Source organism: Podarcis raffonei, chromosome 1 (assembly GCF_027172205.1).
Source record: "Podarcis raffonei isolate rPodRaf1 chromosome 1, rPodRaf1.pri, whole genome shotgun sequence".
Classification (NCBI taxonomy): Eukaryota; Metazoa; Chordata; class Lepidosauria; order Squamata; family Lacertidae; genus Podarcis; species Podarcis raffonei.
In genome coordinates this window covers 61,068,832-61,094,694 of record NC_070602.1, presented here as the reverse complement: position 1 = coordinate 61,094,694, position 25,863 = coordinate 61,068,832, and the positions used below count along the sequence as shown (strand labels likewise).

The following is a 25,863-nucleotide window of genomic DNA, read 5'->3' as shown; positions in this document are numbered from 1 at the left end:
TTTCACTGGAAATTTTTTGGAGGGTATGGAGTTATCCAACCCTGAGCCGTCTGAAGGCAATCCTGTATAGGGAAGTTTTTTCAATTTTTTAAAATGTTTTATTATGTTATTATCCATGTTGGAAGCTGGGGCAAGCCAATAACATGTGTGGGGTATAAATAGTAAAATTATCATTTATGGAATGGGACGTCCCTATTTTCATCGGAGAAATGTTGGAGGGTATGGGAGCTCAAGGTGACATACATGGTCCTCCCTGCTCTCCATATTATCAGCACAACACCCTGAGGTAAATTAGGCTAAGAGACAGTGCCTGCACCTAGGTCACCCATTCAGCTTCATGGCTGAGGAGATTTGAGCCCTGGTCTACCAGGCCCTAGTCCAACCTCTATACCACACTGGCTAGTCTTTATGACTAGCATTTTTTTACAGCTTTTGATTATATTACATTTGTATAAAGCCAGCCAGCTACAAAAACACAGAAGGGGGTTCTCCTGTCACTGTAGACAGTCTCCTATTTTATGGAAAACCAGTGAAAACTGACAGCAGCAGCAGAAAAAAAGATATTCTGGAGGCAAAGAAAGGAAAGAACAGATTCTTCGCAGGAGGCTCCTCATCTCACGTCCATGAGCAGTTAAGGGGAAATGCAGAAAATTCAATGAACTCCTGTAGCTCCATTTGTAGAAGCTGCCTTGTACCAGCTACTTGTCCTTCTAGCCCAGCATTGCCTACTGCAGTGATTGCCAAACTTGGCCCTCCAGCTGTTTTGGGACTACAACTCCCATCATCCCTAGCTAACAGGACCAGTGGTCAGGGATGATGCGAACTGTAGTCCCAAAACAGCTGGAGGGCCAAGTTTGGCCATCACTGGCCTACTGTGACCGGCAGAGTCTTGGTTGTCCACAGTCTCAGGCAGAGGTCTTTCCCTGCTGCTTAATACTCAATGGATATGCTACAAATTGAGTTCTGGATCTTGAGAGCCAGTGTGGTGTAGTGGTTAAGAGCGGTAGTCTCGTAATCTGGGGAACCGGGTTCGCGTCTCCGCTCCTCCACATGCAGCTGCTGGGTGACCTTGGGCCAGTCACACTTCTTTGAAGTCTCTCAGCCCCACTCACCTCACAGAGTGTTTGTTGTGGGGGAGGAAGGGAAAGGAGATTGTTAGCCGCTTTGAGACTCCTGAAGGGGAGTGAAAGGCGGGATATCAAATCCAAACTGTTCTTCTGCATTCAAAACATGTTTACTCTTTCTGAGCTACAATTCTTCCTCTGATTGAGTTCCCACAATCATAAATGAAAGGGGGAAAGGGGGCACAAGAAGGGAATGTCCTTTTTTGATCAACCTTACAGTATAGCAATAGGAGAATGGCTATAGCTTGGCTTTGCATGTGGAAGGTTCAAGCCTCAGGTAGGACTGGAAAAAGACCCCTACCTGAAATCCTAGAGAGCCAATGTCAGTCAGTGAAGACAATACTGAACTAGATGGAACAATGGTTTGATTCAGTATAAGGCAGCTTCCTATGTTTCAATATGATGGAGATATTTCTTTTTAAAAAACAGCATTTTATAACCTTTTGCTACGACCTGTGATACTAAACTGTGAAATAGTAATGTGATTAGGCCTGGATCCTCTAGTCCAAAACTAGCACTCTATCTCTTACATTTTAAAATTCTACCCCCACTGCCCAATTTTTTAATAAACTCTCAAACAATGAAAATAGATACGTTTTGCTGGGACATGAGAAACCTCCCATGGTATAAAAACAAAAGACTCAATGCACAGAGAGGATTGCTACCACTATGGTTCAAATTTTATGAACATGTTTTTTGACCCTTGGGAAAAAAAATAGAGAAACCGACAAGTGAAATCATACTGGGTTGTAGTAGCTGCTAGCTAGTCCCTTCTGTTTAATGAAATATCAGCCTAGGCTGGAGCAAACACCTATATATATAATCCATTGACTTCCTGTCTGTCTGCAGACGCTGACAGGCTGTAAATCACTCAGTTCCCACTGGGCCTTGGTTCTACACCTGCATGCAACCTTACTCATCAGATGTAGCTCTTGTACTCTTTTAAGGAATGCGGATCCTTTTTTCCCTGCATCTTTACACAATCTGACCTACCACATTTTTCATACTTCAGAGTAGATGGATTTAAATGTTTTTCCCGCTGTCCAGCCACAATCCTTCCTTCTCAGTTCAAAGAAACAAAACACAAACTTTTCCAGCTCCTTTAACTTGGTAGAACTAAATCCACACATGACTGTATACGGGTGAAGCACTAAAATGAAATGTAATTTAGAAGTCGAACTGACAACGCAAAATCCATCTACTCATCTCACACAATTAGCTCAGCCAGTCCTTCACTGCTTTCAGTGGCTGATATCACAATGCCATTTTATAAACCACCTTGTATGCACGAGGGAATTTGGGGGAATGGGAGGGGTGCCAGTATTTCACTTCATGCCATGCTTTCAAGACTCTCAGAAGCAGCATGATTCTCAGAGAATGAAATGAGGGACATGTTTTTCCTGTCCCCTGAGTTCTTTTATATGTGCCAGATGACTTAGTAGAGTGGTAAGGACATTGGCTAGTCACAAACAATGACTTGATCCATTATTTCAGATGACCCAAATATATCATCACCATCATTATCAACATCATCTTGTTACTATTTACATATCAACAGCAGCCCAATCATCCCAATGGAATGAGAACTTGACTAACTCAGTTATATAGCAAAAACAGAATCAGTTATTGCTGTAAATGTTTCAACTTGCAAAATAAAAATAATCTGGTTTAGAAAGACTGCTCTAATTTTAATTTGTTTTCATACTGGTTTCCTTGCCTTGGTTTAAAGATGGCAGACAACCATATTAAAGGAGGCTTGTTTTTGTTTCAACAACTGTCCACAATAAGCTCCTGTGCAGCCTCAGGTGCACATCTGTCTTGATCCTGGCCAATATAAATTTGCTGAAGCCATCATTTTCTCAATAGCTGTTGCTGTCAAAAATGCAAATATTGCTCAGTTCTTCAAATACTTTTGCCTACCTTGCAGCAATCCTTCCAAGTTCGAGCAAACAAAGGCACACTTCTCTGGGCTGCTTGTGGAGGACTGAAAAAAATAAGAAGAGACAGAAAGTACTTACACAAGAGATATTTTATGTATCTGAGTGATGTACCAGTCTGTTTGCTGGTCCTGAACCTCAAGGCTTCAGCCCTGAACTATTGACACAGAAACACAATCAAATAAAGAATGGCTATGTTGCTGCCATCTTAGAAGTACTTCTGCTCTCGTACAGGGGTGAGAGTGGGTCTTTTAAGATGACACTTGATGAGACGCATGGATGTTTCACCTAGAGAGTCCTCTTTCTTGTCTCCAGCCCTAGAGTTGTATCTAAGGCTCCATGTGCATAATTTTCCTTTTCTCTTCATGTGCCCCACTTCTTCTCCAGAAGAGTGTGAGTGCTAGTTGGGGACAGGAGAGGAAAAGGAAGTTCAGTTGCACACACAGAAATCTGCTGTACCAGGGGAGCTTGGGATATGGCCCCTATGGTTTATTCTTATGCAAATTTATGCAGATGATTAACAGTGCAATCCTAAACATTTCTACTCGAAACTGAATTCCACTGAGATTAATTAGGATTATTCCTAGATAAGTGGGTGTAGGATTGCAGTCTAATGGCTTAAGTAATAAAATCATATTATCAAGATTTTTTAAAATAAAAAATGGTGACTCCTTAATGATGTTTTTAGATGAAAGAAAGGCTGTTATAAGCTATATTTTCAGAATGAGTTAATATAATAAGAGATTTTGAGGCAGGGTAGGATTAACAGAATTGATATCTTATTCATTCATTCATTCATTCATTTATATTGCATCAAAGATAATAATGACAAAAATTATTCTGAACAGGCAATGCTTCTTTCCACATGCAACCTAAACTTGTTGTTGAACATCAATAGATATCTGGGGCACTCAGCAGAATTTTTTTTCCTGAATCCAAATAATATTTATTTGATGATATATACATTTTTTGGTACTGAGTGTTAAACTGAATGAGATAGTAGAATTTTGGTCTGTAGCTAGAAGCATGGGGGCAATGACTTTATTTAATATTCACTCAAATAAAAACGTAAGACTTGCATCTGCATGAAACAAACAATCCTAGCACATCCGCAAGAAATGCTTACAGGAGGAATGGTAAACCTGTGTCCCTCCAGATGTTGTTGAACTCAACTTTCATCAGTCCCAGACAGCATGACCAATAGTCAGGAATGATGGAAGTCCAACAACATCTGGATGGCCACAGATTTCCCATACTTAGAGTATCCTCATCTCAGATTTATGGTTGACCAAATACAGGCCATTTTTAAAACATATTGGGGGCATTCAACTAGAAAGGCAGCATATTGTAGATTGGATGTATTGAATGAATAATGATTTTGCCAGTTTAGTTTATTTATACATAAAATAAACCCACTGAAATGAATGGGTCTGTTGTGAGTAGGACTGGTATTGGATACAACTCTTTCAATGGAAAGAGCCTTTATTAACTTCTTCATCAGTGGAGCTAACTGACAATATTTGAAAAGCAATACTTTAACAATCATCAGACAGCAATATATCAAAAATATGTCATATCTCCACTGCATAGTCTGACCAAAAATGCTCTAGCAAGAGGGAACACACACACACACACACACACACACACAACTATAGTCCCTTCACACATTATTAGTGTGTAATGCAATGGTTCTCAAAGGGTGTGCTGCGCCATATCAAACAACAGTGTTTCTCTTTACAGCTGTTCCTTCTGTGGTGTGACACAGGACCATGCTGAAATCAAGTGGCTCCCATCCCACAATGGTCAGATACAAATGGGACAATTTCTTCTAAAAAATTAGATATGCTTACTTGTGTGGTTAAATCTATTAAATTAAGTGTTCATTCATAGCTATAGTCCTCCATGGTTTGAACTCCACGAGATTTGATACGCTGACGCAATCACACCACAAGAAACCTCAAAGTTTTGAAACATGATGTGAGCTATCCAGACGTGTCCTATTAATTTATTTTAATGATGCAGCATTTGAAGACATGGCATAGTACGGAATGATGAGACAACTGAACAGGCGAGAGACAGTTTCTGCCAGAGCTTTGCTTCTCTGATGAAAAGGAATGTGCTGCTGTGCAGCTGGTTCACATATTCCAGACACATTTCATGCATTTCATGACGAACAATGTGAGAGAGTGAAATCATTGTTAGAGCATGACAGACAGGGCAGGCACTAGCCAACTATTAAAAAATACCAAGTATCTGGTGAAGTGATAAGAGTATGCCGATATGTTAAAAGCAAAATTGCTAGCATTCCTGAGGTCAGTACCGACACGGGTATGCATGTGAAATTTGGAGGGAGGAGTTCTATATGATACAATAAGTGCAGCATAGTGTAACTGAATTCTTTTCTGGAAACAGAATTGCTGTTTACACACGCATTTGCCAAAATCATCATGGCTCTATAGCAATGCTATTAGTTCCATACCAATGCCAACTCTAATGTAATGAGGGAGTTACATGGGGCACAACCCAAAGCACTGCATCTTCTTAAGAGTTCATTATATTTTAGGTGGCGACCCAACCCCTGGCATGCACACTGGTGCAGCTGGTGTACACTTAGAGCCTACAATAATTTCTCCCCAAGAATCAGTAGCAATATTAGTATACTGTCTGCAATAACCATTTCGTATGGCGATGTGGGTTAAAACCACAGAGCCTAAGACTTGCCGATCAGAAGGTTGGCGGTTCGAATCCCCACAACGGGGTGAGCTCCCATTGCTTGGTCCCTGCTCCTGCCAACCCAGCAGTTTGAAAGCACGTCAAAGTGCAAGTAGATAAATAGGTACCGCTCCGGCGGGAAGGTAAACAGCGTTTCCGTGCGCTGCTCTGGTTTGCCAGAAGCGGCTTAGTCATGCTGGCCACATGACCTGGAAGCTGTACGCTGGCTCCCTCAGCCAATAAAGCAAGATAAGCGCCGCAACCCCAGAGTCGGCCACGACTGGACCTAATAGTCAGGGGTCCCTTTACCTTTACCTTTATGAGTCATTTAGTTGCTGCCTACACTAGTGGGGTTCTTTTGAAATCCACGGGACTGAGGCATTTGAATTAGTCCAAATAAACATAGAATTTGTAGTAAAATCAACCTGATTCATGGTATATTTATAATAATATTACTCCACATAATTTACTTACCCCCACCCATGAGCATGGTTTTGTTTTTAGTCTGATTTTTATCAAACTTTTAGGATAATTTATTGAATGCTGTTGAATTGTTACTGTTTTCATGTAAGACACTTAGAGGGTTTTGGGGGGGTTATATTAAGCAGTATAATTCTTTTTACAAATAAACAAAAGGAAACAAACATGTTCAGAAAGGAGTGTGTGAACTTGGATGTTCAACATGCAGCAATGGTGCCAGCTGGGATTTGCTGCTGTCTTGGAGAGCGGTAAAGGTAAAGGGACCCCTGACCATTAGGTCCAGTCGCGGACGACTCTGGGGTTGCTGCACTCATCTTGCTCTATAGGCCAAGAGAGCCAGCGTACAGCTTCCAGGTCATGACTAAGCAGCTTCTGGCGAACCAGAGCAGCACACGGAAACGCCGTTTACCTTCCCACTATGTTGCTGCCTGCTCTCCAGGTGAGTAGACTAGTGGTTAAATCATGCCAAAGCACAGAGGGCTGCATATGTACTATAGTGTGCAACAGTAGCATGTTATTGTTTGCCTAGTTGTAAAGAAGGTTGGCCACTACAGATATAGAATACATACTGCTTTTAATAATCCAAGGGCTCTATAAATCAGAGCTTGGGAGCTGTGGCCCTGCCGATGTTTCTGGACTGCAAGTGGTATTATCCTTGTCCATTTGTTGTGCTAGCTGGGACTGTTGGAAAGTGAAGTCCAACAACATCTGGAAGACCATAGGACTCCCATCTCTGCTATAAATTAATCAATATCCTTTATCCTAATACACTGTAATCAGATATCACTAACATAGTACTGTATTCATTGGACTGCTTGCACACATTGCAAATTCCAACTGTGACATTTTTATCCGTAAAAGTTTTAACTTTCACTGAGAGGCAGTTTCTGTGGAATACATTTCAAGCAAACCCCTGGAGCAATCATTGTCATAAACATGGCCTCTTCTAAATATAGTCCTAATCTCCGTTATATAGTGGTGTTGGTGAAGAAGATTACCTGCTACTGCTACAACTCCTCCTTGTTGCACTTTCACTTAGCGCCAGTATGTTACACAGAAAATAAAGTTTCCTTTCCTGTCTGTATTTCTTCAGGAATCTATATTATCTGGACGTGTCAACAGGAGGAAGGATAAGAATGCACTTGGGGGAAACTGTGTGGCAATAAAGGAAAAGGAAAGGTTTGGCTAAGGTTGTTCAGAATGGATTGGTCAGATAATGTGAGTCAGAGAAGAACTTGCAGAGCTGTTTGTGAAGGAGGAATGGGAGGCGAAGATGTTGGGAGGGACTGTGTTTCTAAGTCTAAGATACAACCCAGAAGATAGAAAATAAAGAAGACAGGATACGGTACTTTGTGTAGTTTTTCTACTCCCAAATCATATTTCTGAAGTTGATATCTCCCCAATCTTTATCAATACTTAGTTGATCCTGGCTCATCCTACACACATTGCTAATGTTAATGGAGTTGCTACAGCTCTCTTTTTCTAAAATTTCATGCATTTAGCCCTTTCTTCCACCTACTACACCCCCAACTTCAGTAAAATTGTGTGGCAATCTTCTACCACCAATGATACGGCAACCAAACACTTATTTCACTGTGCGCTATTCCAGGTCCTCACCTTTAACACTCCTCATTTTTATATTGTTTCTTGCTTACTGTGATTCAGTCTCCATTATTTCACTACTAAATAGAAATCTAAATTACCAGCTTCTATGTGGATTTGAGCGAGATCATCTAGTGAGAATTACTAAACACAGATATCTGACTCCCACAGATTGTCTAGTTTTCTATGAAAATAGGAGTAAGCATAGTAAGAATCATATAACTACACAACCTTTGTCAAAAATAATACTATTTATGCAATAACAGAACGATACAAAAATACTTTTAAAATCTTCAAAGTGACAAATCACATACAAAAATTGGATATTTTAAACAAACTGTGGGGGAGGGGGAACAGACAGAGAGGAAAAAACTTTTCCTGATGCAACGGGCAGTGGGATGTATTCAGTCAAATAGTCTGAAAATATTCACATGTATTTTCCACTTTATTCGAACTGAATCATAACAGCAGTGGAACTTATGCCCCACATTCATGCTCAGTTCAATGAGACTTGCCCATGTATATGGGTATAGACTGCAGCCTCAGTCAGAAACGCCTTCAGCTGGATTGGGGCCTTTGTCTCTTAGGACATGAAAGAATAATGTAAATATAGTCATTCAGTATCTTTAATTTTTAAAGCAATATAAATCAAGAAGTTGAATATGCAGAAAATTCCAGAGTATCCAAACAAAGGATGAATATAATATACTGCTGCAAACATGTGATTCACATGTCAAAGAAAACCTATAAACCACACATAGTGGCCTCCCAGGTTCTTGGTACTGTGGAAAATCAGGACCACAGTGGGTCACTATATGTTGCTGGTGGGTTTTATGGGTCAAAAAGGACTTAACAGTTAATGTATACCAAACTGAATACTATTTTATTTCCTCCCACATTTTATTGCTAAAACAAAAGACCACTTAGTGGCTTGCTTTAAAGATTAAAGCTGATTAAGTTTTTAAGAACATGTGTTGCATCAAAATAAGTCAGTCACACACCTATGTATGTCATATAAATGCATAAGTGTATGTACGCTAATGTCACAAGCACTGAAGATGGAAAAATATACATGTCAAAACACTCCAAAAACAAACCACACATATTAGCATGCTAGTATAACTGAAGGCAAACCCTTTTCTTGCTGCGTGGAGTCTTTGAAGAAAGAGGTGAAGCACGTTCATGGCTTCCAGATCCTATAACCATTCAACAATATAGGACAGTCATATTCATTGAACATGAATTGCTCAGAAGATCTCAATAATACAGTGAGGAAGCCAAACACCTATTTGTCTTCTGTCAAAACAATCCTATTGTGGTTAGCAGGAGTTTTGGCTGCATGAAGCAGTCCATGGAGAGCTATAATAAGAATGCAGACTATTAGAATTTCGCATTATTCACATAGGCACTCTGGATCAGATGTTTGTAGTGGAAACAAAAGGGATTCATTTTCCTCTATAATCCATATTAAGACAATTCAAGGTGGGGCTGCCCTTAAATGCTGAAGAGCTCCAGAGGATTCCCCCCTCCCCCTTAAGCAGAACTGTGCCCATTTTTTAAAGTTAAATTAAGCTTTTAACTTTTTTTTTAATAAAAAAAGTCCTCTGCTTTAACACCAACAAAGAAGCACTGAGGGCTCTTCAGTGCTCCACAATCAGCAAAGTTCAAGGACCTAGAGTAGAAAAACAGACACACAGAAAAACAGGAGAAAGCAGAGAGTACATATAAACAGAGAGACAGAAAGGTACAAGGCTTTGTGGGGAACCAATTGATCCTACTTGGAGTGTTTTGTTTACATTGCAATTCAGCTCCAGAAAGGGTAAAATCACCTCAGTCCTCCTTGTTATTCAGCCTGTGCCCAAAGTAGTTGCACACCTCTAAGATTTACTATTTTTCATACTTAGCCCAGCTATAGCCCACTAGTATATACTGTATCATACCACGTGTGGAACAGAACATATCAGAAAGCTTCTGTACCTGATTTTCCCCTGCATTTTTTCCTTTTCTTGGTTTCACTGGACAACCACCCCCCTTCCCCACAACATTGCATTCACAACCACATATATAAACCTTGGGTTATTTTCAAGACATTTCAACACATTTTCAATACACATCTGTATTGGGCAAACATCAACAGAAAACTTCTACAGGTGGGGTAGGCCTCTTTGTGAAGTGGAAGAGCCCCACCCAATATAAGTAAAGTAAGTTTGCAAATGCCATGAACCAATAAACCAGCCTTTCTCAACCTGTGGGTCCCCAGATGTTGTTGAACTACAACTCCCATCACCCCTAGCTAGCAAGACCAGAACTCAGGGATGATGGGAGCTGTAGTCCAACACCATCTGGGGACCCACAGGTTGAGAACCACTGCCAGGACACAGAACTTCAGTTCTGTCCCACATCACAGAAGAGCAATAGCACATTTTGCCTATTTCTTTCACAGAAAAAAAGAAACATAAGAGAGGATCCAAAAAAATTGTGTGACTAGTTCTTTGTGCCCAAGGGGGCTTGGTACTTGTGTTTCTGAAAGAGAAGCTGCCCAGATACCATGGCAAGCCTTTTAAACAAAAAAAAACCTGAGAGGCATTTCAAAAGCATGGGAGGGGGCTGCTGTCAAAGGAAGCAAATCAGAAGTCCCACAGGGCATGCCATAATGTTTTAAAATAACGTGAACTGGAGTTTTTTTTTCAACATAATGAAAATCAAATGCTGCGAGGCCTGTTTCCAGACAGAGAGGCCTGTAAGCGGCACATTTACAATGCCCACAAGAAAACTGACCCGGTTCACAGAGCTTGTTTGTGTTATCATTCTTCCCAAGGTACCTCTTGAACTTGCTTCAAACTTGACTTGCTTTATACACTCAAGGTGCAACTCAAATTAAAAAGCACCCTGGATAAAAAGGAATCCTGATTCATCTCTGACTCATTACACAACAGGCAGCGTTCCTAGTGTGACCCGACAATAACCCCATGTACTGAGCAAAGGAGTGAATCGAAAATACCTTCTTCCAGTGAAAATAAACACAAATGAACAACCTCCAAAGAAAGAACTTCTGAAAGTAAATTGACTGTGTCTCTCACAATGTAAACAACCCTAGAACTACTCTAGAGGTACATTCTTCTGATTGCATCTTCTGGAAGAGATTATTTTCTAAGGGCATATAACTCTGTCTAATTGGGAAGTACATTGAGCTGGTTTGCACAACATGGCCAACCAAACTGTGGTTTACCAAAAACCCGACAAACCTCCTGGAAAGGAGTTCACAACTACTTTGCTCCTTCCTGGGCCTTTTGGCTGCCACACCTAAAACTCATGGTTTGCGAGAGTCTTAAATAATGAGCCCTGGTTTGAACGATATTCTAAGCCAAATCTTGACTTGGCTCAGTGTGGCATGGCAGTAAAAAGGAACGGGGAAGGGCAAAGTGCCTGCAAGTCACTATTAGTAAACCATAGCTTGGCTTACTGCGTTGTCACTGTGAAACAGTAGGTCACATTTCCTAAGTGCAGTAGGGTTGATCTGAACCAGCCTTATTAACATAGATAAGCATCAGGCCATTAAACATGTTTCTTTCTGAACACGTGGCACACATATGTACGGGTCAATTTTACTGCTACTACACCTTACTGCACAATTTTTAATCTACAGTATTATGATAAATTAACATTAAGTGGTATTCATCTAAGTGTTACTCAGAGTAGACCCCTTTAAAAGAATAGGCCCAACTTAGCTATGGTCATATATTTAAGTGGGCCTATTCTGAGTAAAACTTAGTTGAATACCACCCAAATCAGCAGAAAACCATCGAGCAGTAGTGATCGTGTGCTACAACAGTGGCGCAAGTTGTGCCTTTGTGCCACTGCCATGACACTGAAGTCCTATTAGGTTTGGCAAATCCCCTGTTGCTAACATAAAGTCACATAGGCCTACCAATCTGTGATAAGACAGAATACCAGACTGGGTGCATCCACAGGTAGTGGTCACCCTACTGATGCCAAATCAAGGACAGTTTGTACCAGATTGTGGGTGGAACTGCTATTGCAGTGACAACTGGCCTGTCCCACAACTGTCACGTTGCTAACTGGTCTGCATCTACCTCATGGGTTGAATTCTCAGCCACAACTTTGTGTATTATTCAGGGCCTCCTCAACGTCTTTACCCAGATTATGGAACTCTTTGGCCTGCGAAGTGCAGTTACCTTCCTTCCTCACCATTTTTGTTATTGCTCTTTTAAACTGCTGGTCCTGCCCCTCTCATGGTGAAGACACCCCTTTGTGATGCATTTACAATTAAAAAAAATAGAAAAATAAACCAGAAGGTGAAAGTCTTTTACAGAAAAGTCAAAACAGGAGGGGAAATGGAATATTAGTGTTTAGTTGTTTCCAAAGCAGCAGGAACTGGGTATTGTTTATATATATATATATATATATATATATATATATATATATATATATATATATATATATATAAAAAGGGGGGGGGAACAAAATATAGGGGAAAGCAAACATCAAAAATCAGGTGCACCAAGGTGCTCAACAAGCACTCAGCCAAAGAAAGAAGAGAGAACAAACATTTGCTATGCCCTTCACAATTTACACTGATTTTTCATACCTATTTGTCTTACTAATCATGAAAAAGCTGAGTTGCCCTGGCAACCGCCACATTGCCAGAACTATAAAGTCACAAAGATACAAAAGTCTTTCATAAGGCATTGCAAATACCAGTATTTCAAGTATGTCATGTGTGGACATATTTCACAGCACTATTGAAAAGAGTCTTTCACATTTTATTTTATCCTTCACTGTCTTTTATTTGCTGCATATGTGGGAAGTACATCGCCTAGCAGAGGCGAGTAGAAAGGTTTCTAATTACAATTATTGCCATTTTTCTTCATTTAAATTGCACTAGCACCAAAAGGGATAACAAGTCTTCCCTTTAACAAGTATTCAGTGAAAAGTATGGGGAAATGGAAGGAAACTGAATATTCTTCCATGTCTAAAGGTATTCAATCAAAATATAATTTATTTAATTTCAGGAAATGAATTCCAGTTAGTTTCCCATCACACCCTTGCCCTGACTTGCTAGGCAAGTAAAGGGTTTCATAATGTTGGGTTTTGAAACACGTTCTACCTCATTTTTTGCTGTGTGAAATACCCAGCAAGATTATGAGGGATTGACTATAGGTTCCATCCTGCCATTTGGCTTATTCACACTTCCTCTTGTCCTGCCACTTTCCCCCTGGGGAAAAACACTCTTTAGTGCTCAGTCAGAGCAAATGGCAATTGATAAATGAAATTGACAGGGGTTTTTTAAAAAATATTTTACACAAAGCAAGGGGTGCGTTGCTGGCAGCTTGCAGGCTGGAAAATAATCCAGTACATAGCCATAAGAAGATAACTTATCCATGAGGTTCAGTCCTGAGGATCACGTTTTCTAAAGGTAAAGGTAAAGGGGCCCCTGACCATTAGGTCCAGTCGTGGCCGACTCTGGGGTTGCGGCGCTCATCTTGCTTTATTGGCCGAGGGAGCCGGCATACAGCTTCCGGGTCATGTGGCCAGCATGACTAAGCCACTTCTGGTGCATGGAAACACTGTTTACCTTCCCGCCAGAGCAGTACCTATTTATCTACCTGCACTTTGACGTGCTTTCGAACTGCTAGGTTGGCAGGAGCAGGGACCGAGCAACGGGAGCTCACCCCGTCACGGGGATTCGAACCGCCAACCTTCTGATCGGCAAGTCCTAGGCTCTGTGCTTTAACCCACAGCGCCACCCTAGGTAGCTGTTATTCTATGGGATTACACTCTACGGCCCTGAAGCTTGGTTGGGGGACGGGGCAGAGGTTCAAGTAGGCCAACTTTGTAACTGAGGTGGATTTCCAGAGTTGTGTGGTAGTGGGAAAGCCCTGACGATGCACATTGTCTGCATCATCACCATAAGTGAGATGATGTGTGTGGCACAAGCTCTCTAAACATGTAGCTGTGCAACACCAGTGCAAGTAGTTGGCTGAGGAAAAACTGTCCCCACATTCACACACACACACCCAGCCCCCAAAACAGTAATAATTCTTTTTCTCAAAAAACTTGCGCAAGTTGTTACTTCTGCAAGTAGCTGTGCTAACTTCATCATAATGACTTTGAGCAGAGCAGAGCAAGAGGCCATCCAGCTGGAAGACCTCTCGACACGAATTTCACAAAGGGTGGTTGCTGGGAACATCACATTACCATTGTTTTGCTGGAGTGGTCTAGTCATAATGTCTCATGCCAACACCAAAAATAATAAAAAATGAGCATTTTTAGCTGTTAATTAGCTGTACTTATTTGACTGATTTTGCTTTTTGAGTGGAGGACATGTTTACTTGGGCGGTATATAAATGCCTGGAATAGATGTAATAAAATACATTAATAATTATCACGTAATGATGATGATAAGTAATATTAGAAGCCAAGGACAGAATGAGGATAGCACGATCTTCTCACATATTAAAAATGCAAGGAAAAGAATGTCGAAAAGGAAGGCAAACAGATCAGTTGCAATAGAGATAAGAGCTGCACACACTGAAAAACCTTTTGAGCAGTGGAAAACAGAAGCCTCTTGATGATAGCACAGTGAGTTCATTTAGTGCTCCGGCAGACTTGTCTTCCATCACAACAGCTTTTCACTTTTTATTTGATTCCAAACCCAACCAAACAATTGATTCTCTTCATCTTCGGCTGAAAGGCAATCTTGAGGCAAAAGGTTGTCCTAAATTTTGTATCAAAAGAGATTTGTCATAAGCATGAAAGGAGGAAAAATTATATTATTAAGATTATGACTTTGCTGAAATTGTTGCTTCTTGAAGGCAGAGGTGGTCAAGATAAAAATAAACTGTCCATCTCATACTCTGCTTCGGTTCTCTGGATGACTCAGCCAGCAAAAAGGTCAGTGTGTAATCTGGAAAGTCATTTTCCAAGCTTCTGTATCTTACTATTTAATCCTTCACCTTTATTTCTTGGCGACTAAAAGTAGAGTGGCTAGAATTTATTTTTTATTTGGATGAGCATTTTATGTCCTGTTCTTATATTTGATTTGGAACTTGTTTGCTATTTCAGTTTTTATCCTATAAGGCACTTTGGTATTAAAAAAATGATGAAATAATTATATTAACAGCAGCAGCAACAACAACAAAAGCAGTAATTGTTTGGGAAGAAGGATTACATTTTGTGGAAACAACCACATGACTTCAAAATAAAAGAATTGCCAAATGTAGCAAAGAGTTATATGTAAAACGCTACACACATACTATTATTATTTGCAGTTACTGGTTGTTTTCTCCCCAAAAGTGATTCAAAATTATTGGCAAAACAGTGCAAAGATCAAAAACATTATAAAACCAGCACAAAATAAATAGCACATTGATACACATCCCACAGTTCAAAAGGATGAAATTTATCCAAATTAAAGGATGAAAGCTCAGTTAAAAAGAAACATTTTTGCCTGTTGCCTAAAAGTTGATAGTGATGGCACATTCCTGGGCAGAGCTTTCCACAAGAGGGGAGCCACTACTGAAAAGGCCCATTCTCATATCACCACCCTCCACACTTCCCTCAAAGGAGGCACACACAGAAGGGCCTCAGCTGATGAATCCAGGGTCTGGGTTGTCATTAAAGTTGTTTAAGTAGTATGGTACAATTTTCATGTAAGCAAATTGATCATGAATGCTATCGGGGAAAATAAAGGGGTGGGTCTGGGTAAGTATGAGCAGAGTTCCACTCATGCAACATGGCTTTCCTGCCCCTTTCTCCTCCCCACTGCGGACCTTTGGAAGCACCACCAAAGTCTCCGCTTGACCGTTGGGAGAACCTTCCCAAACAGCATTGGACAGCTGTGTGGGATGGGATGGAGAGTGAAGTCAGTGAAGCTTTGTGTGAGTAAAGGTGCCTTTCCACTCACTCACACAAGGCAACTTTGGATCCAATCCAGCAGTAATACCATCCCTCTTTCATTTAAACAGTTTTAAGTGCACACTGCAAAGCAATAAATTGCAGTTATTACAGAGCTGTAGTAATTTTGGTGTTGCTGCTTAATTATTAGTTCACTTGGGACTTGTTTTTGGCCTAAGTATGAAATTAAAATAAGAATTAGCTTACTGGAGTTATTAGTTCGTCTTTTTCCCCTCCACGGGAAAATATTGTTGCATGCTACCACAATCTTCAAGCAGTGCAAGATTCCAGAGGTTCCAGGAGCTTACCCCCAGGGTTCGGTTTCCTCATAATGAGGGGCAGCAGAAATTGTGATGTCTTTATGATATAGGGTTTATTTACACATATATTCAATTTGAGCCTAAGATGGAGGGGCTCACAGCATTAACAGCCCAAGAGGATCTTGCTTCTCCCATAGCCATGACCTTGGATTCCTGCAGAAATCAAGCCTGTCTCTTTCTCTATGGCTTTCGTCTGCTTCCAATATTTATCCTTATTCATGTCCTAACAGCAGGGTACTATTACTATTCTTTTACTAATCCTCTACATCAACATATAATCCACACCACTTCCTAACACTCCAAATTCCCTATTGTCATTTTGGGTTACTAATCCCATCTACTAGTCTTTCTTCGCCATTTAACATCACTGTAAATTTAATAATATTCCATTGTTTCCAGATTTTTCTGAAAAATGGGGGGGGGGGGACTCAGAACCAATCTACTTGCTTCATCATTTTTCCCATGCTTGGGCATACAGAATTCTGGCTGTTGTTGAAATGTATAGTGACTGGGTCTGGTATGATACAGCAACATCCCCTTTCACATTTCTCTTGCACTCCAGAGTGTATTTATTTTTATATGCTTAATAAGAGAACAGTAAACATACAATTAGCTGACAAAGTCACATGCTAAGTATACAGAAAATTTTGGAGGATATCATAATGATGCCAGTAATAATGATCCAATAAGCATACTTAATTGAACTATGTAGATAGAATTCCTTTTTCAAGAGCCAGCAACTGAAGACGAAGAACTATGCACAGTGGAATGATAGTTCCAATATTATTTAGACATGGTTTCAGCATTTAGTTATTCCTTCCTTCATTCATAAAATGCCAATTTTGAATATACAAGTAAAACGTTATGTGTGATCCAACTGAGGTCCAGTCCTGCAGAATTAGACATCTTCCCAGTTCTACAGTAGCTACTGTCAAGCTTCTGGGAATCTGATCCCTCCCACGGTGGCAGCCAGTAAGCAGATAGACAATAAAAGTTCTTACCAATTAATTTATTCAATATTTACAGTGAGAGATGAAGGAATGCAGTATACACTAGATAATGGTATTGCTTCAAGTAAAGTCCCACCCCACTACATCTCTCCTATTCTACGTCACCCCTGCGTCGGCTAATCTGAGCTTTCTGCCTCTGAGCCTTCTGTTTGACTACCCTCAATGCTCGCCTGGTCCTGGGAGAGGGGAGCTCAGGAATGCTTTCCAAAGACACTGAGTCTGTCAGCTGTTTCTCCCCTGGTGTTTCTTCTTCCTGCTATTCCACTTCCAATATTTCCCAGTTTCCCCCCTCTGCAGCCTCTGAACTATGCCCTTTTGCAAACCACTGTTCTAAATCTATACTGCCCTCCTGTTCTCAGGAAGGTTCAGGAGAAAGGGGGGCAGCCCCCACCATTCATCCTCAGTCCAGCCCCTGACATCTACTAACAAAGTCAAAGAGGAAAAGAGATCTGCCTATGTCCCAGCTGTGCAGATTCATTGAGGATAGGGCAGGAGGTTTGGGCGCTCAGTTCCTCTCTTCTTTCCTACCAACTCACAGTAGCGGGAGGGAATTAACTACACCAGCCCCAGGGCTGAAATAAAGTTGTGCCGTTTTGTCAGGGAAACAAAGGGGCAATTGATGTGGTTCATCCATTCCCACACCCAACATGCCCTGCTGTCGTTCACTGTGCATTGCCACAGGTGGAGCTCTCTGCTAGCATGCCAGGAGGTTTTGAGCAGCCTAAGCATTGCCTAAGGCCCTTCATTCAGTTACAGTGTGGAGTTATGCTTGCTCCCTAATTAGTGCTCCCTGATTAGTGACTATTGACATCAAAATATCCGTGACCTGCAGCCATCAATGTGGCACTGGGTGTTCTGTATGCATTCAGGACAGAAATTCCATTGTGTGCAGTGAAACTGACTTTCACAAGATAAGCGTCCATAATATTGCGGCGCAGAATAAACTGACTGGTCGAAATTAAACTAGAACAGGTTTTCTCTTGAAATTCCGCAAAACATCCTTCTTTTTCATTTTCATCACAACTCAGAGTAATACCACATTTAATAGAAGGCAGTATCTGTAGTATTTTCAATGCAGTATTTTAAAACAAATAAGCAGCTATGACCTAGAACATTCTGTTAAAAATATGACTCAGTGGTGCGTCATGATTTCAAAGACAGCTTGATTTGATTCTGCCCCCAGTGGTAAGCACTAGGGACATGACTGATGCTTCGATATAAGTACAATGGAAATTGTGATGTGCAGGAGTTGACACATACCCAAACCTTCAGATTCAAATAGACAGGTATCGTCTACTCCCACATCTCTGCACCAGGATAAGAAATTTGCTGTATTGTCCCGTGCAAAAAATGATCCAGGTGGTGCATTGGCTTTGCATGGGATTCTCCTCACCGGCATTATCTGCAATGCAAACAGAAAGAAAATTATACATTACATGATGATTTAGGATGCTTATTAATATTTGGACATGCCTCTCAGTAAATATTCCCAGGGTGTGCCTGCTTCCAGTTAATTGATAGGATTTTTTTTTTAATATTCCTAGTTTTATTACACTGATTATAATTGTGTGAACATACAGATCCCAGAGGGCTGTGGAAAGACTTCCACTCAAATGCATCTAGATCTTTCATAACCTCTACCTATTGCAGGTGGATAGAAAAAGAAAGTATTGGATTCTCACACCTTTAATAGTTGTGCAGAAGAGGGAATTTTAGACAGTTTAGCTTGCATGACAAGCTACACCTACTAAAATTCCCTTGTCCATGTATCAAAAGGCATAGGAGCCCTGACTGACCTCTTTTTTACCCAGACTCCCTATGCAGTCTCTTATAGACTCCTCTGGGAGTAAGGGGAGGAGGGGTATTTGGGCTTCAACCCAAACCCCCTATGTGCTGGGCTTGAAGGAGTGTTGGATCGGGTGAAAGTGCCCCTCTTCTCAGCCTCTGTCTACACTTACAGGATGTATAAAACTCATAGATGATTGGAATTTTAAGAGGGCTGGAGATGAATACACTTTCTCAGCCTTACTGCTAAAAATGACCAGTTTTTGTATGACATCAACTTTTAAGAACAAGGGGAGGGGATCCGCTTGGCAGGATACATAGGTGTGACAGTGCCATACACATTCAAAGTTTTCTCATCCCAGAGCAAGCAAGACTAAAAATGAATAGTTAAAATGTGCAGCTTGGCCATTAAAGTGATTTATGGAGTATCTGCTTCTGTTCTGGATCTGGTTATAAAATGCAAGATTTTGTGTAAGCCAAGCGCTTACACAAAAGCAAAAGCTTCCAGCTCCATGTCCAGACATAGATTGCTTGTGAAAAGAAAAAAGGGGTAAAAAAACTAGTCCCAAATAATTTCTTGGAAGCATCACAAAACACTGGAGTGGGGAAAGGAAGTCAAACAACATGGGATTGAATGAGCTTCACATAACCTCAGCTACTGGCAAAGGAATCACAGCTGATATAGCATTCAAACCCAAAGGGCCACTTGAAGCGATGCAATAGTTTTGGGAACAGAGAGGGTGCTGTTACAGTAGCTAATGCACGCCACTCCAATCTCCAAACGGTGCAATATTCCAGGGGTTCTAGGTGTATATGTTTCCTTTGGGAATGTAGCACAGCAGAGACTGTGGTGTTTTTTGATATATGGTTCATTTACACATATATACAACCTGAGCCTATGATGGAGGGGCTCACAGCATCAACACCCCAAGAGAGTCTTGTTTCTCCCATAACTGCAGCCTTGAATTCAAACAGAAATCCAACACTGCTCTCAAACGTTGCTCTGGCTCTTGCCCCAGCTTGCTGCTTTCCTTCTAAGTCACTTCACTGCCTAAAAAAAAATAGCTCAGCTCTCAACTTTGGCATTTGTCCTTTTCACTATCTGTTCCACCCATTTGCTGTCTCCAATAAAGCCTCTCCCTTTGTTCTCCCTACACCTCACCAAGAGGATAACCTGGCTATTCCAAGAATTAGAAGCCTCGATTAGATGTTAACACTTGCTGATACAGGGATTAGAAGGGTCTCTGTACAGAACCTACTTCCCCAAACTCATAAAGGCATATAAACTGAGTTAGGGTTTTTTTTTTACTGGCAAATTTACAATGTTGGGGTCCCTTCCTTCTCCCCACACATTTTGTTTGTTTGTTTCTGAATTTACAAGTAGCTCTATATCCAGAGAATACCTGAGTGGAGAACGAAAACAGAACATGAAAGATAATCCAGATCATAAAACAGTATTAAGACATACACACCAACATGAGTGAAAAACTGCAGAAATAAAATAGGCTAATTGGAGAGAAAAGAAAAGTTTTTAACGGACGACATAAACATGACAATGCTGGAGCGTGCTTCACTTTGAAGGGAAGAGAATTCCAGAGAACTGGAGCCACAATGCAAAAAGCACATGCTCAAGCCACTATGTCACCGCCAAACTCTCCAGATGGCAGCCTGTAGAGAAACCAGAAAGCAGCTGCCAAACCACAGAAGTGACTCACTGCTTGGAGCAACCATCGTGCAGAAGGAGCAGCAAGACAGCATCATATCGTTGGGACGTAACTGATGCAGAAGGGGGTGCACTGGCAAGACACTTCCTTTCCTTCCTCTGACTTTCCCTTTTGCCTCCTGTTTGGGATGCAGGTCAAATACCAGAACTGGTGTTTTTAAATGTATGTAAATCACATAATGCAAAGTGGTTTCAAGCTCTGATCTAGGAACCCCCTGGGGTGATTTGAAAGCTTGTCTGGGGGCTTCTCAAATGCCAAACATGACAGCGAGTTGTATACAACTACATCCTACTCACAGTAGACACAATGTAAATAATGAACCTAATTTAGTCATGGAGGTCTACTTCAAAAGGTCTTCTTTGAATAGAACTGAAGACTACCAAGACTCCTGCACCTTTAATAGTCGTACTGAAGAGAGAATTTCAGCAGAATTTCTATTGTATAACAAATGACAACTGCTGACACCTCTTCTATGCAAGTATTGATGGCCTCTGGCCATACAGTTCCTCAGTGAGATCAGTAATGGCCAGGCTTCCTTGGACAGTAGCTTGTATTTATCACTATCCACCTTTCTGTTTCTTGGGGGCGGAGTGCAGTAGTTGGGGGGGCAGGAGCTCAGGGTTAGAGCTTTATGCAGAGAAGGCCCCAGGTTCAGTCCATGTCATCTTCAGAGAATTTGGAGAGCGTCTGTCAGTCACTGAGCTAGGGGAATCAATAGTCAGCCTCAGTATAAGGCAGCTTCCTACATTCCAACTTTCCCTGTTTTGTATAACCACTGGATTGCGTCACACATCTTGTAGGATCGAGCCCTACAATGAGGACCAGTGGCCTGGCCAATGACCCAAGTGAACTGAGCATGCTCTGGAATGCCTAGGACTTCCTTAACATTTCTGGTTGATGCTTAAGAGATTGTGAGTGAACATCACATATTGGGCTCTTCCCGTTAAAATTGTCATTGCAAGAATATTCTATAGTACTATATTTAAGTGTGATGAAGAACTTCTGCTGGGCAAGGGCCCTATTGAAATGCATGGGAACTGTCCGTATGTACCTCAATGGGGCTCACGCAAAAGGAATTCCTATTGATGGGGCCAAACATGTGCAGGAGACCAAAATACCATCAGTCACATTAACATCATACATTTAAAGCACATTCATTGCACATGGCTTCCCCCAAAGAATCCTGGGGACTGTAGTTTGTAAAGGCTGCTGGCAACTGTCTTTCTGTGAGGGGTAAACTACATTCACTCAGGGGAGGTTATATGCTTTGAATGTGCTTTAATGTGTGGGTCTTTGTGGGGCAGTTGTTGTTTATTATTAAAAATACTATTGACACTGAAGTGGGGAGGCAAGGAGCATTTTGCCATTTATATCCATAGAGCCAGAATTTTACTCAGTGCCTTAAATGAAAGTAAGATTAAACTTATACTGAAGGACTGTGGGGAAATATCTATGTTTTCTTCTCACCTAATAAATTCTCAACCACCTAAAAATAACTAAAAAGTCCTTTTTATTATTCTCAAATCTGTTAACTGTAAGTTCTAACTCTGAAATATGAACACTGTTATTTAAGGAAGGTTGATTCTCAAATGCTTTTTTTTCTCAAGAACTGATTTACTTTTTGTTTAAATGACTTGAATTTCACCAAAGTGTTTTGGAACAGATCATCCTGACATAATTAGGTTTCCATATGGCAAAAGTGACTTTTGTTGACATAGTAGACTATAGCCACAGTTACTCTAAAACAGCAGTGCGCACAATTGCTCCTATCAAATATCACCCAAAAACAGTTCCCCAGTTACACTCCTTTTACAATCCTGACTTGTTGATGTGCATGCAGGAGGTTTAATGCAGGATGTGAAAGTGTGAGTGAAACAGATGATGTCAGCCTGGAAAAATGTGGTCAGGTTTGCTTCGGCACCCCAAGAGGGGCTCTGGCTCTATGAAATCACATGGAAAAAGAAATAGATTGATATAATTTTTCCAAAAGAGGTTCCATAATTTTGCTTTTAAAATGTTTGCTTTGGGGAGACTCAAAGCATATTTTAAGATCTCTCGAAAAGAGAAGCTACCCTTTCTTTATTTCACTTTGAAATTCCTGTGAATAAGTAAGCCCTAAAACAGTGGGGGTTGTAGTCAGCCAGGCCGCTTATCAGAAAAGGATCCCAGAAGTTTGACTCACCCAGGTTATCAAAATATGATAGCTAATATTTTCTTGGTGTTGCAGCAATCATTCATAACTACTATCATTCACTGATTATAGAAAATGAGTTTCAGGTTTTCCTTACTATGCCTAAAGAAGCTATCAATTCCCTTCTCTTTTTCCCCCAGCTGATCTACACATACAGTAGAATCACACAGAAGAGTTTTTCTTGAACCATTTCACTTCAGATTGTAGGTGCCAGAATCCCATCTTTAAACACCCACCCAAAGAGGATGCGGAGGAGGGAGGAACTGACATAGAAAGCTTTACATGTCAGGGAGATGGTAGCCCCCTGCCAAACACACTGTTCTTCATACAGAGAGGAGTTTGTTTACATGGGGCCTCTCAAACATAAGGCCTACAGTTCAGGGGAAACTGCATCATGTCTAGCTTTAGAACTCTAGTATTATTGCTTGTGACTTAAAGATATTAAAAAGAAATGTATAAAAGAGAGGGCAAAATATAGTGACGCAAAACGTGGATGGACCCAACCAGAGCCGTCTTTCCCATAGAGCATAGTGGCGCGCTGTGCCACAGCGCCGCCCTCTATGGGTGCCCCAGAAAGTGGGGGAGCTGTGCGGCATTGCCGGCGGCCTCTCCTTTCCCTGCACGCCCGGGCGTGTAGCTTGCCTCCCAAGCATCCTGTGCATGGCAGGAGCATGGGAGGAGAGCCCCAAAGAGGCGGGTGGGAACGGTTTCAACGGGGAAGCTGGAGCCTCTCCCAGCAGCTCTCTGTCAAAGCTCCCCACCAGCAAGCAAGGACCCCACCTCTCCCTGCCCAGCGGGCAGAAGGGAACTTCAGAGCATTTGCAAAGACTCTCCTCCTCACCCAGGAGCAGAAAGAGCTGCTTTGGCTGCTGGCCCTGCAACTTCTATGCTCTTTTCTGATCTCTGACTGAAAGAATTGTTTCATGGGGTCTCCCCAAGGTGTTTGGCTCCCCCCCCCACAGACCCGCCCTTAGCTGTGCCCAAGTGCACTTTTATTTCTCCCTTTAAGTAGCGTTGTGAAATGCAGCGGGCTGCACACGCACACCCCGTACACTGCGTGTGTGGTCGTGGGCAAGGACAATCTGCTGCTGTCCTGCTGCACCCACCCACGCACTCACTCACTTTGAGGGGATCAGGGAAGCCTGCGGCGGTGGGAGGAGTGACTCTGTTTCTGCCCCGGCTCAGCTTCCCAACCACCACCCTCCTCTCCTCTCCAGCGGTGGGTTGAATGCCCTCTCCTTTCTTATTTCCTCTGTCCCACTTTCTCTCTCTCTTTTTATCCAGTAAAGGAAGGGGTAGGTTCCCCCCACCCCCAACTCTTGCCTCTCCTTCCCGGTAGTGAAATCTTGTGGAATTCCCAAGTTCAGGTCAACAACTCTGGGGAACCTTTCCTAAAAAAGGTCAACAACTTTGGGGGCCCCCCTTAAAAAGGTTGACAACTCTGGGAAACCGGGGTGGTGGTGGCGCCGAAGGGAACTTTGCACCAAGGTGCAGGATATGCTTAAGACGGCCCTGGACCCAACAAGGTCAAGGTTTGTATGGTCAAGGTTCGATAGAACAGTCCCAGGAAATTTAGTCATGCCCAGTATGATGCTGCCCCTGCAAAAAAAAATAAATCCTGTCTAAAGGGAAACTTAAGTTACCCAGTGCGATCCTAAAACATCCCACTTCAGAACGAAGTCCCATTTAGCTCAATGGAACTTACTTCCAGGTGACTGATTGCAGACTTCAATTGATATTCTTTCCTGAAGCTCCCACAATGAAACCCTGTAGGGGCCTTATGCAGAAAGCACTTCTGCAAAGAAATGCCAGCTCTCCCATTAGGTAAGGTGAGTCCCTTGACTCAGGCACTGGACTGGGAGAGGGGGCAGGTTGGTGGCCCATCCACTATTGCTGCCACCCACCCAAGTGCCAGCTGCAGCTTGCTTGTCACTGCTGTGGCACAGTCTCTATAAAAACCTTTTAAAAATAGTAATGTTATGCTTGATTGGGAGAGGGTTCCCAGACAAAAATCTATGGCTATATAAAAGACATGCACACACAAATATATATATCAGATCTGACCTCAGTGACATCTGCCTTAAATTGCAGCTTGTTAGGGCTACTGTGACATGTTCTGTGTGGAATTGTCTTTGATGAGCATTCAGAAGCGTCTGCTGGTTCAGAATGTGGCAGCCAGTTTGTTAACTTGGGGTGGCTATAGGAAGAATGCAAGTCCCATGTTACAACAGCTTCAGTCCATTTCTGGGCAGTTCTGGTTGTGATCTACAAAGCCTGATGACATAACTTGGCCCCAGATTATCTGAAAGGCTCTGTTCTCCCATTTGAACCTGGTTGGGTTTGAAGATTTTGGGGAGAGACCTTTCTTTCAGTACTGTCAACATCTGATGAACGTTTACTAGGAACTCATAAAGAGCCTTCCCAGTGGTTCCTCTCAGGCTTGGGAACTCCTTGACAAAGGAAGCACATTTAGACCAGTCTATGACAAAACAGCCACATGCCCTACTTTGCAGCTCCATTTGAAGGGCTATCAGAGGACAGTTCTTTGTTTCAGTAATTGAGAACATGTAGCCCTTCAGATGTTGTTGAACTCCAAGCCCCATCAGCCAAGCCAGCAAGGTCAATGGTCAGCGATTAGGCAACTGTAGTCCAAAGGGCAACAGGTTCCAGTTCTCTGTTTGAGGGAGTCCTCTACTGGATAGCCTATCTGGTTTAAAAACAACAAACATTGAGCCTGTGGTGCAATGGATCAGTACATCTGGCTGTACATCTGGCCAGAAGGTTGGTGGTTTGAGCCCACCCAGGGACAGCTGTGGGCAGGATTCCTGCATTGCAGGGGACTGGACTAGATGACCCTTGGGATTCCTTCCGATTCTACAATTACAGTGGTACCTCAGGTTAAGAACTTAATTTGTTCTGGAGGTCCGTTCTTAACCTGAAACAGTTCTTAACCTGAGGTACCACTTTAGCTAATGGGGCCTCCCACTGCTACCGTGCTGCCGCTGCACAATTTCTGTTCTCATCCTGAAGCAAAGTTCTTAACCCTAGGTACTATTTCTGG

At 41.8% G+C, this 25,863-nt stretch overlaps 1 protein-coding gene across 3 annotated transcripts in view; it reads right to left on the bottom strand.

The window, feature by feature from the left end:
• The window catches only part of GAS2 (growth arrest specific 2), a 123,746-nt gene that overhangs the window by 49,047 nt on the left and 48,836 nt on the right, over positions 1-25,863 (bottom strand). For all 3 annotated transcript variants that reach the window (XM_053389339.1, XM_053389330.1, XM_053389348.1), the window contains 2 exons: positions 18,363-18,504; positions 3,045-3,108 (listed from right to left, as the gene is read on the bottom strand). In XM_053389339.1, coding sequence (XP_053245314.1) covers positions 3,045-3,108; positions 18,363-18,504 — 206 coding nt within the window. The remainder of the gene's footprint in view (positions 1-3,044; positions 3,109-18,362; positions 18,505-25,863) is intronic.